Source organism: Notolabrus celidotus, chromosome 14 (genome assembly GCF_009762535.1).
Source record: "Notolabrus celidotus isolate fNotCel1 chromosome 14, fNotCel1.pri, whole genome shotgun sequence".
NCBI lineage: Eukaryota > Metazoa > Chordata > Actinopteri > Labriformes > Labridae > Notolabrus > Notolabrus celidotus.
The window spans coordinates 31891773-31904031 of NC_048285.1; the positions used below are offsets into that span (position 1 = coordinate 31891773).

Here is a 12259-nt window from a genome sequence, read left to right on the forward strand (position 1 = left end):
ACGGTTATTGGATTTTTATTTGTGCATGATGATCCATAAAATTCGAGCACTGAAAAGCAGACAGTAAACACCGCCTCGTTGAGATTTTCCTCCAGTCTCTGTGTTTAATCAGTTTACACTTAATAAAGGATGCAGACGGGTTTCAACTCACAGTCAGTCGCAATATCACAGTAGATCACAGACAAATTACAAAGTGCTTCACAGCTTAGAGTCGAGAACAACAAACTTTTAAATCAGGAGGTTAAAAACAAAAGTTAAATCATAAAGATTCTGATTCAGGAAGTGATTTTATCCTGATTTCTAACGCCTAACTACAGGAGTAGATCATCACTGAAGAATCCTCTATTAAGTTGTCTAAGTTTCATTAAAAGGTGAGTATTAAAACCTGCATGTTCTGATGTTTGCTGCAGTTACCTGGTGGGTGACGAGCTGTGGGTGGTGATGGAGTACCTGGCTGGAGGATCGTTGACTGACGTGGTCACAGAAACCTGCATGGATGAAGCTCAGATAGCTGCTGTGTGCAGAGAGGTGAGAGAAACCACTCAAATACAAACACACCTTTTAAAATCTGCTGTAGGAGAACCTCCTGTCCTGAAAGTATCCGTCCCTCTGTCTGTGTCTCCAGTGTCTCCAGGCGTTGGAGTTCCTCCACTCGAACCAGGTCATCCATCGAGACATCAAGAGTGACAACATCCTGCTGGGCATGGACGGCTCCGTCAAACTCAGTCAGTCACTGATTCAGTGTTTTTATTAGCTGTATATTAGCTGTGTTGTGTGTGGCTTCTTGCTTTACACTGAGGATTGTTGTTGTAGTGGCTCATATTAGCCACCAGGGGGAGCTCTAGTAAAGCAGAAAGGTTTGTTTTTCCAGCATTGTTGACAGGAATGAATGATTTTGAAACAAGGTGTGATCATTTCTTTATTTTTGTCTGACTCATTAGTGTGTGAAATCCATTTTTGTTATTTTTTGGCAACTCTTAGGATTCAAACTCCCCTCATAAAGCCCACAGATACCTCAGTTCTGTTGTTATACATGAATTAATCTCCATCTAAGAGGTTTGATTTAAACATAAGTTAAAAAGATGGCTTCAGTAAGGCAGATTTTTTCCACTGTGACTAATTTTGTCTTGTCTCCTCCTCACAGCCGACTTTGGGTTCTGCGCCCAGATCACACCAGAGCAGAGTAAACGCAGCACCATGGTCGGGACTCCGTACTGGATGGCTCCAGAGGTCGTGACCCGCAAAGCGTACGGCCCCAAAGTGGACATCTGGTCTCTGGGCATCATGGCCATCGAGATGGTGGAGGGAGAGCCGCCGTACCTGAACGAAAACCCACTCAGGGTGAGACGGCGTTACTCAGACTCCACCTCTGAGTTATTGAGAATAAAAGATTTGAGATTACAAATTAAAACAGGACACTCTGATGATGAGATGTGAGCGGTGGACTATTGTTAAAACTCTTTGTTGATCCTGTGTGTGTGGCCTAGGCGCTGTATCTCATTGCAACCAACGGCACACCAGAGCTGCAGAACCCGGAGAAACTGTCGACGACATTCAGAGACTTCCTGAACAGATGTCTGGAGATGGATGTGGAGAAGAGGGGGTCGGCTAAAGAGCTCCTGCAGGTACAGCAGCTGTGTGTGTGTGTGTGTGTGTGTGTGTGTGGATGATGAGAGATGTCATCAAATGTTTTATTTAATGTGCTTTTGCCTCACTGTTAGATCACAAACATAGATCTATATTTTGGTACGGTCTGTCTGGTTAGACACAAGAGGCTGAAGCCTCCCTTCCCTCTCAGCCTGACTCGTGCAGGTTTTCGAGGACCTTTCAGGAGGGAAAGTTGGATCTAATCCACTTTCAGCCGTCCACCCATGCACAGACTTTTGTGGGTGCAGGTACTTGCAGGTGGGCGTTGTAGCAGAGTATCATAATGAGTTGGATAACTGTGCGATGAGTCAGAGATCTGGGGTGCAGGAGGGGGTGAATATAATGCTCCTAAAGGAGGTCTGGTGAAAAGGTGTTTCAATGAAACGTCTCTTTAATGAGTGTTTCTCCATCATTAGAGTCCTCATGATCTGAAGAGACTGAGGCACGTGTGGGTGTGTGTGTGGTGGGGTCTTATCAAGGGTTAGTATAAGAAGGTGTGTGTGTATTGATTGAAGAATAAGAGAAGTGTATCATTGGATGTGACGCCTCTGACTTTATGAATAATATCTAAAATAAGTCTCCTGCTGCTCCATTGTCATCAGTGTTTTTGATTCGACTTTTGGCGTCACTTTACAAATAAAAGCAGCTTTTTATTTTCCTTTTCAATATTTAGTTTATGATGAATCATCAACAGAGTCATCAGTCTTTATTTTAAAGGTGCAGTGCATGGTATTTAGACGCATCTAGCAGAACAGACTCTCACACAGAGGCCGCCATCTTGCACCGCCATGTTTCTACAACAGCACAGAACGGACAAACTAGTAACCGACTCCTTTTTGCATGTAGAGAGTGGCTGTGTGATATTAATCAGCTGGAAGATGAAGAAGAAGAAGAAGAAGATGAAGAAGAAGAAGGCAGTGTAGTTGATGTTGAAACCTGACAAATGGAGGGTTATTCTTCTCATGCATCACAGGAGCTTCTTGTCCTTTAAGGCCACCGTAGCTTCAAAGATAGTAGGGGTGAGCAGGGGAGCGTTTTAATCCAGAATCTGATCACTAGATATCGCTACATATTCACATTTCTGCGTACTGTACCTTTAAGACGTGGACATTTTCTGAGGTTTCTCTCTGACTCTGACGATGAGATACAAAAACACAGAAACTACAGATTTTCAGATTGAACCTGTGGGACGGGAAATTTGATTTCCGTGTCTCCGTTTGTGTACGATGAACTGACATATTTCTTTCTTCTCTCCACCTCCCACCTTCCCTTATCTCCCTTGTTCCCTCACCCACTTTCCTTTCCTTCCTCCTCTTCCTCCTCCTCCTCCTCTCCCCTCTGCTTCCTCTCTCAGCATCAGTTCCTGAAGATGGCGAAGCCTCTCTCCAGTCTGACCCCTCTCATTGTGGCTGCCAAGGAGGCTGCCAAGAACAACCGTTAGCTAGCTTTGCACTCATTATTCTGTCTGTCAGTCTCTCTCTTTCTCTCTCTGTCCCTCCATCCTCTCCCTCTTCTCTCTTCCTCTGTTCCTCAGCTGCAGGCTGGGTTACATAACCTTACGAATGCCTCCAGTCTTTCTCTCCCTCCTTCTTCTTCTTCTTTTGTTTTAAACCTGCTCCGCTTGCCGTCTCCCCTCTGTGACCTTTGATCCCGAGCTTGTCCTCCCTCATCTCCTTCCCTCCCTGCCTTCCATCCTTCCCTGAAACCCTCACAGGGAGAAAAACGGATAGTTCTTCCTGCGACATCTTTTTTCCGCTGGACTCGGACAGAAAGCCAGAGGCGTACTGATGACATCATCAGTCGATCTGTGATCAGGTGATGTCATCGCTGATATGAAAACGCCTCGGCCCGTTCGAACAATCCAAAACGAGAGACGGAGAGTTCTTCCTCAGAGCCCCCGAGACTCACGGGAGCTTTTTTTTAATCAGTTTGTTTGTGTGTTTTTTTTTCTATCTGGTCTGTTAAAGCCCCCCAACACACACTGCAGAGTGTGTGAGAGTGTGTGTGTGTGTGTGAGTGTGTGTGTGTGTGAGTGTGATAACTACCATGCTTCCTGTCATTCATCCACAGGTTTCAGTTTTGATCTCAAAGTGCGTTCGATAATTTTTTATTCTATCTGACTTTTTTTAAATCAACATTTCTGTGTGTGAGTGTGTGTGCATCTCTGTGTGTGTGTGTGTGTGTGTGTGTGTGTGTCCTGCAGGTGATGTTGGGGTGTGGAGTTGATTGTAGCGTAACTTTCAGTAGTTTTTTGACATTGAGCAGGTGAGGTTTGGTACTTTGTTGTGTCTGCAGTGTGAGCTGTGAGTTATAGATTATTAATATTATTGAAGTAAGGAAAGCCTGTCGAGCCCAGAGCCACCGATGGACCCAGTTTGGAGGTTTTCAGGACTTAAATGCTGCCATGAGATCTCTCCAAGACGCATTACATTATTTTATTTTTGCTCTAAATGCTGATGCCTTTATTTGGATTTTCAACCCAACATGTCTCAGCCTACAGGTCCCTGCAGGGCTCAACGTTAGACATGGGTCGCAGGTTTAGTTCTTTGCTGTCAGGGGAGCTGGATCCTGATAGAAGTGTAGAGAAGTAAGAGAGGCAGCTAGTTTCTTTTTCTTTTACATCTAACAGAGAAAAATGAAAGCAGCAGAAGCTAACCCACCTTCTGCATTTTGATCCCAGGAAACCTGAGGAGTTACACATGACTGTCTGTCAATCAGAAGCTTTGTAACAACAGTTTCTTTTCTCCTCCTTATAAAAAAAGATGTCAGAAAGCTTTAAAAAAGTTGTATTGAAAGTGTAGCGTCTCATTTTTTCTACCCAGAATCCACCAAACTGGCTCCGTCTGCAGCTCTGGGACTTCACCGTTTGTGCACTCGACACTGTGAGGGGGAGAATGTGCATGTCAACAACCTTTTTTATACGGTACGATTTAAAGATGGAGGGAAAATAAAGCGTGTTGTGATGATGCTGAAACGTAAGAAGACGGTACATGAAGGATGCTTGTGTACGATAAGACGAGATCGTATCTTAATCCTATTTTTAAAGGAATCAGACGAATAATGGTACGATGGTTTCTGTCTTCCTGTTGGACGGGTGGATCCTCAGGAGACGCTGAACATAAGGTGTATATTTTATGTGCAAAAAAACAAAAACAGAAAACTGCATTGACAAAAAAGACAACAATCTGTTTCAGTGTTTGTTTACAGACTCACTGTTTTTATATTTGATCACTGTCCATAAATGACTTCACATGTTTTTGATTTGGATGCAAAGAGTTCAGTTTTTGTTTTGGGTTTTTTTTTTTCTGCAGAATTAAAGGAACAGAGTTTTTTCTCGCTCTTTAAAAAAAAGAAAAATCCTCTTAGTGGCGAGTCACAGGTTCAAATCCTGCAGGAGCCAAAGTCTGGACCAGGAGGTGGTTCGCTCCACTTTGAAGCGTCGGATACAAAAAACAAAACAGACGCATGCAATGTAAATACCCAGCAGACATCTCCAAAACATCTGTTCTGAGGGTTTGATTTCTGCTCTTCTTCAGTTGTTTTTATTGTTTGTATGTAGTGTTGAAGTACCTCTGGCCTTAAACTGTTCGAAGGTGAAGACTACTTTAGACCCGGTCTGAAGGAAACGACACAGCAGCAACTACATGAGGCGGCAGTGACTGAAAACACTGCTCGACTGATACTATTACTTTAAATATTAATAAATCTGATGATTATTTACTACAATCACAAAACCTGAGCTCACTTATTGCTCCTTAGGACTACCAGTGAAAACATTCAGAGCACAGCTGCAGCAATAACTGCAATAACACAGATCTGAACCCTTAAAACTGATGTGATCCAAGACTGCTGAAGTGTCTGAGTGAGACACTAAAGCATGCACACGCTCTCAGTCTGCATGAATCTGTTGCTGCTGTGTGTCGTGTGTCCTGGTCTGAACCCCTCAGAGCAGATTCCTCCAAGAGAACCAGGTGAATCATAAAACATGAAATGTTGTTTATTAAAAGAGAAGGTACTCTGATCAGTGAGAGTCTCGTGATGTAGAAAAACAAAGGACTGGTACTTTAGAGAGTCTTTTGAATTGTACCAAAACGTCACTTTTGCCACGTATAGGTCCTTTAATCAGCTTGAGGTTGTCTTCTTAAAGACCAGGATCTGTGTTGATGTGATGGATCCACTTAAACTGTCCAGTTTGTTTAACCTGCTGCAGGTCAACAGATCGTTTCAGTTTTACAGCTTCATGTTGGATAATAAGCTCATTAAATTAAGAGCTAAGCAGCAAAAAATAATAAAAGAAACAGAGATGACAGAAGAAAGAAACATCTCAAAGCTCAGTTTGATTTAGAAGTGTTATTTAGTGGCTGTGACTGTTAAAGCCTTGATTTTTGGGCGGTAAATTACTGTCTCTGATAACCATCACATGCAGCTTTGATAGATCAGAGTCTTTAAGACACAAACAGACTGTTTCCTCCTCTAACAATGTGAATAACTCTGGTAAATGATAATAAATGCAACATGTAGGACAGAGTCCTAAGAGCAGCTTTGTAGGGGGTCCAGACCTGGTGCACCTCTAATACGACGGTCAAAGAAGTCTTCCCTCCCCGGTGTCTCAGAGCCATAATTTATCTGTTTTTAAGTCATTTTGATTTTTGGAAACAACTCTGGAAAATGAAAAGAATAAAAGTGTACAAAAACTGGAAACCTGGTCGAGTCTGATCTGTTTATTTTTTACACCAAACACCGGTCTCACGTGGACACGTTGGAGTGACACTGGATCATTTACATGCCCTCCACATCACCGTCTAAGTGCACCATGACTCCAACAAGCCTGGAGTGGATTGAAGAGGTGACATTTCTCTGAAGTGTGTGCTCTTAAAGGACATTTTCTCACTAACTCAGTGCGTTCTGATTGAAGTGCTTCTGTAGTGCTTAATGCATATTAGAGGATTCAGATTAGAAGTCTCATTTGTAGTTGCACACATACAGGAGCTTGAAGAGGGCGTTTGCAACTTCTCGTGCAAAAGTTGTGACATGAGAGATCTCAGACACATGCATACCATGTTATGATTCCTGTGTGCACACGTGACTTAAACTGTGGCTGATAAAAGGAACATTTCCTGCAGGTGTGCACACTTAATGTTTGTCTTTAGTGTGTGCAGATACTAAATCTGATCCTACTCTGAGAGTTGCACTGAAATGAGATTCCAGCGCCTACACAGCTGAGAAAAGTGACTGCTGTGATGGTTTCCAAATGGGAATAAGACCATAAGAGATCCACATGTGGAGCAGTGTTTATGAGGTCCACTCGTATCTGTTCCTCTGCTCAAACAGAGACTTATTGTCGTGTGTCAGCGTGATCCTTTGCTGATGTATTTGTGGTTTCTTGATTTATTTGTGACCCTTCTTTCTCTCTGATGTGTGAGTAGGAGTATAAAATAACTACCATAGATGTTAAAGGTCATCTGTAGTTGAACATCTTGCACCCCAAGGATTTAGTCCTTGCCTTGGATGATGAGCGCTGGCCTGAAGTTGTTATTTACAAGGACATAGAACTAATGCAACTCTTATTAGAGAACAAAGGAGAACAGGTATTTTAGGATTAACAAATGCACAGACAGATTCAAAGCAGAGCTATTTACCTGCAGAAGAAAACCTGTGAGATAGCTTTGACACAGAACCCAACATGTTCACAGTGCAGATTTAAAAAATGCTTAAAGATAAGATGATAAACATCAAGATTATAAGTATATTGGAAATGGTTTAAACTTAAGGTTGCATCTTGTTTTGCTGGAGCTTAAGTTTTGTTTTCTTCTTTTGTTTGCATAAGATGTTTGAAACTCTGTCCTCTGTTATGGTGCAACCAAAACTTTGCAGTGTGATAGTTGCCTAATAGATTATATTACGTAAAAAGGGTCGGCATAATAAGCTGAGCTGCAGTCTGCACCCTTAAGTCGGTCTGACTCTGAAATGTGTTTATTTATAGTTTTAATAAAACTTATGAGTGTTTTTATAACTTTGTGATCTCCTTCCTGAAGACGGGATCTTTGTCAGAGGAATGTGAATAAGAGTGAACTCTGTGAAATAAAAACACTAAGGACTTTGATTCATAACATGATTTCCTCACACTCATGAAAAGCTGTAAAGCTGTTCTGTAATTAAATTATGTAATCGAGCGTTCTTTGCCTGAGTCTGGGGCAGAAATCGGCTTTAATCCGTCTGACTGTGTTGGCTGCCTGCAGGCTCTCTCTCTGTCTCGCTGCCGTCTGTCTGGCTGTGAAATTAGATCCCACCCTACTTTTTTTTTTCTGTCTCCTTCAAATTAAAAGTAGTAATTACCAATCAGTCGCTTCCCAGGCTCCTCTTTCATCTGCAGGCTTACAGAGAATGAGTTTTGTGGCGGAGGAAAGTCTGAACTGAGTGGATCAGACCTCTGCAGTGAACTCAGACCTCAAGATACAGATTGAATAGAGGGGTCAGACCGGGACACGGTTTGAAAGGAGGAGAGTTTGTAGAAGAATAAAACTGTTACTTCCTTCCTTCTTTTCATTCTCACTTTTTTATATCATCTCCCCTTAAATATGCATTCCTTTACCCCATTCATTCACCGTCATCTGTCCTCTTCAGATCCCTGCATCTCACCTCTCCATCCTGGGACTCCTGAGGTCAGATCCCTGCAGGTATTATGTGTGAATGTGGTTCAGGTTTACAGTTTCACAATCCCTGTCTGTGTCTCTGTCTCTGCCCTCATTGTGTCTCTAACAGGGCAGTAAAGTGGACAGTCTGTCGTTGGCGGTAATCCTTAAATCCTTCAAACACACACAAACACACAAACACAAACACACAAACACAAACACACAAACACACGCTCCAAACCAAACAGTGCTGAAGGTAAAGCTGTGACCTCTCTGTTATCACGTTTATCTTCCAAATGTTAATGTGAGGTAAATAAAGCATGAAGCATATTTAGAGGGTGATCTATGATCTTACATTACACACAGTCTACCTTTGTTTCTCTCTGAAGTCTGGACGTTGGCACATGTCAGTGTTTGTAACAGAAAGCAGGACTCAGAATAATAAGCTGAAGATCAGACTGCTAAGCCTCATTTCCACACCAGGTACGACTGTTCCTGCTTCAACCTGACCTGCATGGAACCCTGGTTTTTGGTTCTGCATTGGACATGTTTGTGGACTTTTATTTGATAGGACAGCTCAGCGCCCTGAAAAAAGTGCTTAATTTTTCTGTCCCCTAATAATGTTTTAAAACAAGCTGATCAGATACCAATAGATCAGTTCTTCTCAAAGTGGGGTCCTGGGACCCCTGGGGGTCCGTGAAATAATTTGAATCTGAATTTGAATTTGAGTCTTGCTACTGTTCATTTTCTGAAAGCGTTTAAGATCAATTACTTGAAAATTATAAATGCTGTCATGTTGAGTCCACAAGAAATGAAATGACCCTCTGTTTGAAAGGATACAAGTGGGATTTACATGATTCAAATAGTACAATACGTACAGTGTTTTTATGAGAAGCCCAATAATTGGCCAATTTTGTGCATTTATTCTGTTACAAAACAATTCTTACCCTAACCCTAACCCAAGGGTAGGGTTAGGGTTAAGATTTGGATTAGGGTTAGGGTTAAGATTAGGGTTAGGGTTAGGGTTAGGGTTAAGATTAGGGTTAGGGTTAGGGTCATAGACTGTAAAAAATATGGACGTAGTATCCGTGACGTCACCCATCTGTTCCTGAGAGCTGTTTTGAAGCAAATCGACGGCAGCAGCCATATTGGTAATGCGGAACTCAACCAGGCAGAGTGTGACGTAGTGTGAGCCTCTTAGCCAATGGCTGTGTGTTCCCGACCGGGAGTCACGTCAGTCATGTCCTTATTTGGGCAAAACTCGTAATCCTAATATCTTCTGAACCGTCACGTTAGAAAAAAATTCACTCCACGTACAGTGTGTGCCATTAGAGAGATTAGCTTTGTAGGGCCAAGCCGTTTTTTGAACCAGGCTGTAAACATGTTTATTAATGCTGCAAAGATCGTCTTTTTCCCATTCATATCTATGTGGTTTCCGGTGTTTCTGCAGCCAGCCTCAAGAGGATTTTCGATGTATTGCAGTTTATAACACTTCCGCATTGGCTTCATCGTTTGAGACCGGAGTTTGCCGCTTGGTTAGGGTTAGGGTTAGGGTTAGGGTTAAGATTAGGGTTAGGGTTAGGGTTAGGGTTAAGATTAGGGTTAGGGTTAGGGTTAGGGTTAAGATTAGGGTTAGGGTTAGGGTTAGGGTTAAGATTAGGGTTAGGGTTAGGGTTAAGATTAGGGTTAGGGTTAAGATTAGGGTTAGGGTTAGGGTTAAGATTAGGGTTAGGGTTAGGGTTAAGATTAGGGTTAGGGTTAGGGTTAGGGTTAAGATTAGGGTTAGGGTCAGGGTTAAGATTAGGGTTAGGGTTAGGGTTAAGATTAGGGTTAGGGTTAGGGTTAAGATTAGGGTTAGGGTTAGGGTTAAGATTAGGGTTAGGGTTAGGGTTAGGGTTAAGATTAGGGTTAGGGTTAGGGTTAAGATTAGGGTTAGGGTTAGGGTTAGGGTTAAGATTAGGGTTAGGGTTAGGGTTAAGATTAGGGTTAGGGTTAAGATTAGGGTTAGGGTTAGGGTTAAGATTAGGGTTAGGGTTAGGGTTAAGATTAGGGTTAGGGTTAGGGTTAGGGTTAAGATTAGGGTTAGGGTTAGGGTTAAGATTAGGGTTAGGGTTAGGGTTAAGATTAGGGTTAGGGTTAAGATTAGGGTTAGGGTTAGGGTTAGGGTTAAGATTAGGGTTAGGGTTAGGGTTAGGGTTAAGATTAGGGTTAGGGTTAGGGTTAGGGTTAGGGTTAAGATTAGGGTTAGGGTTAGGGTTAGGGTTAAGATTAGGGTTAGGGTTAGGGTTAAGATTAGGGTTAGGGTTAGGGTTAGGGTTAAGATTAGGGTTAGGGTTAGGGTTAGGGTTAAGATTAGGGTTAGGGTTAGGGTTAGGGTTAGGGTTAAGATTAGGGTTAGGGTTAGGGTTAAGATTAGGGTTAGGGTTAGGGTTAGGGTTAAGATTAGGGTTAGGGTTAGGGTTAGGGTTAGGGTTAAGATTAGGGTTAGGGTTAGGGTTAGGGTTAAGATTAGGGTTAGGGTTAGGGTTAAGATTAGGGTTAGGGTTAGGGTTAAGATTAGGGTTAGGGTTAGGGTTAGGGTTAAGATTAGGGTTAGGGTTAGGGTTAGGGTTAAGATTAGGGTTAGGGTTAGGGTTAGGGTTAGGGTTAAGATTAGGGTTAGGGTTAGGGTTAAGATTAGGGTTAGGGTTACGGTTACGGTTAGGGTAAGGGTTAGAACCAGAACTTAACTCAAGCAAACAGAACCAGAACCAAATTCAACAGAACCAGAACCAAACTCAAGCAAAAAGAACCAGAACCAAATTCAACAGAACCAGAACCAAACTCAAGCAAACCGAACCAGAACCGTACCAGGAACGAACCAGGACCGAACCAGAACAGAACCAGACCCGAACCAGAACCGAACCGAATCAGAACCGAACCAGAACCGAACTCAAGTTAACAGAACCAGAACCGAACCAGAACCGAACCAGAACCGAACCAGAACCGAACCAGACCCGAACCAGAACCAGAACCGAACCAGAACCGAACCAGAACCGAACTCAAGTTAACAGAACCCGAACCAGACCCGAACCCGAACCAGAACCGAACCAGAACCGAACCAGAACCGAACCAGAACCGAACCAGAACCGGACTCAAGTTAACAGAACCAGAACCGAACCAGACCCGAACCCGAACCGAACCAGAACCGAACTCAAGTAAACAGAACCAGAACCGGACCAGACCCGAACTAGAACCAAACCGAACCAGAACTGAACCAGAACCGAACCAGAACTAACCAGAGCCGAACCAGTACCGAACCAGAACTGAACCAGAACCAGAACCAAACTCAAGCAAATAACCAGAACCAACTCAAGCAAACATCATTAATGTCCTCAGGTTGGCATTGAGTAAAATCAGATGCCTCAGCTTGGATGGTCTGATCCGGTTTCTCCTCTCAGTGAGTATTTGCCCGGTCTTTGAGAAGAACCCTAACCCTAACCCTCTCAGAAGGAACAGATGAAGCCACGATACACAGCCTCCCCTCCATCACCTGTATCCTATATCCTCACATGTGATTGATGTAATGTGGGTCCAACCTGAGCTCAGAGATGCTGCGTAGTTCGTGTTTCTCTGATCTTTGTTTGAATGAGGAAATACAGCTCAGTCTTCTGTTGCCATGGAGACGCTCATTAAAGGCCTCTAATTGTCCTGCAGGGACCGAAACTGTGACGCAGGATCTCTGCCTCTCTTTCATGAGAGAAACTTTCAATCTCTCCCTCTGATCCTCTGCAGTCACTTCTTCCCGCTCCCTCTGTTCACTGTCTTCAGGCTTCTCTCCTTTGTGCATTAAATATTCTCTCTCCCTCTCTCTCTCCCTCCCTCTCTCTCTCCCTCTCTCTCTCTCTCTCCCTCCCTCCCTCCCTCTCATGTACCTTCCTCTGCTGCTGCAGTGTGAAGAGTTAGTGAGGTATGTTTCTGCTGAGGCGGCAGACAGAGGA

General features: G+C 43.2%; 1 protein-coding gene across 1 annotated transcript in view; it reads left to right on the forward strand.

Moving 5' to 3' along the window:
- Positions 1-6348, forward strand: part of pak1 (p21 protein (Cdc42/Rac)-activated kinase 1) — a 42950-nt gene extending 36602 nt beyond the window's left edge. The window contains exons 11-15 of the mRNA XM_034701763.1: positions 411-528; positions 626-725; positions 1145-1341; positions 1488-1625; positions 3002-6348. Of these exons, the coding sequence (XP_034557654.1) occupies positions 411-528; positions 626-725; positions 1145-1341; positions 1488-1625; positions 3002-3088 (640 nt within the window). The 3' untranslated portion in view covers positions 3089-6348. The remainder of the gene's footprint in view (positions 1-410; positions 529-625; positions 726-1144; positions 1342-1487; positions 1626-3001) is intronic.
- Positions 6349-12259: the final 5911 nt, after the last annotated feature.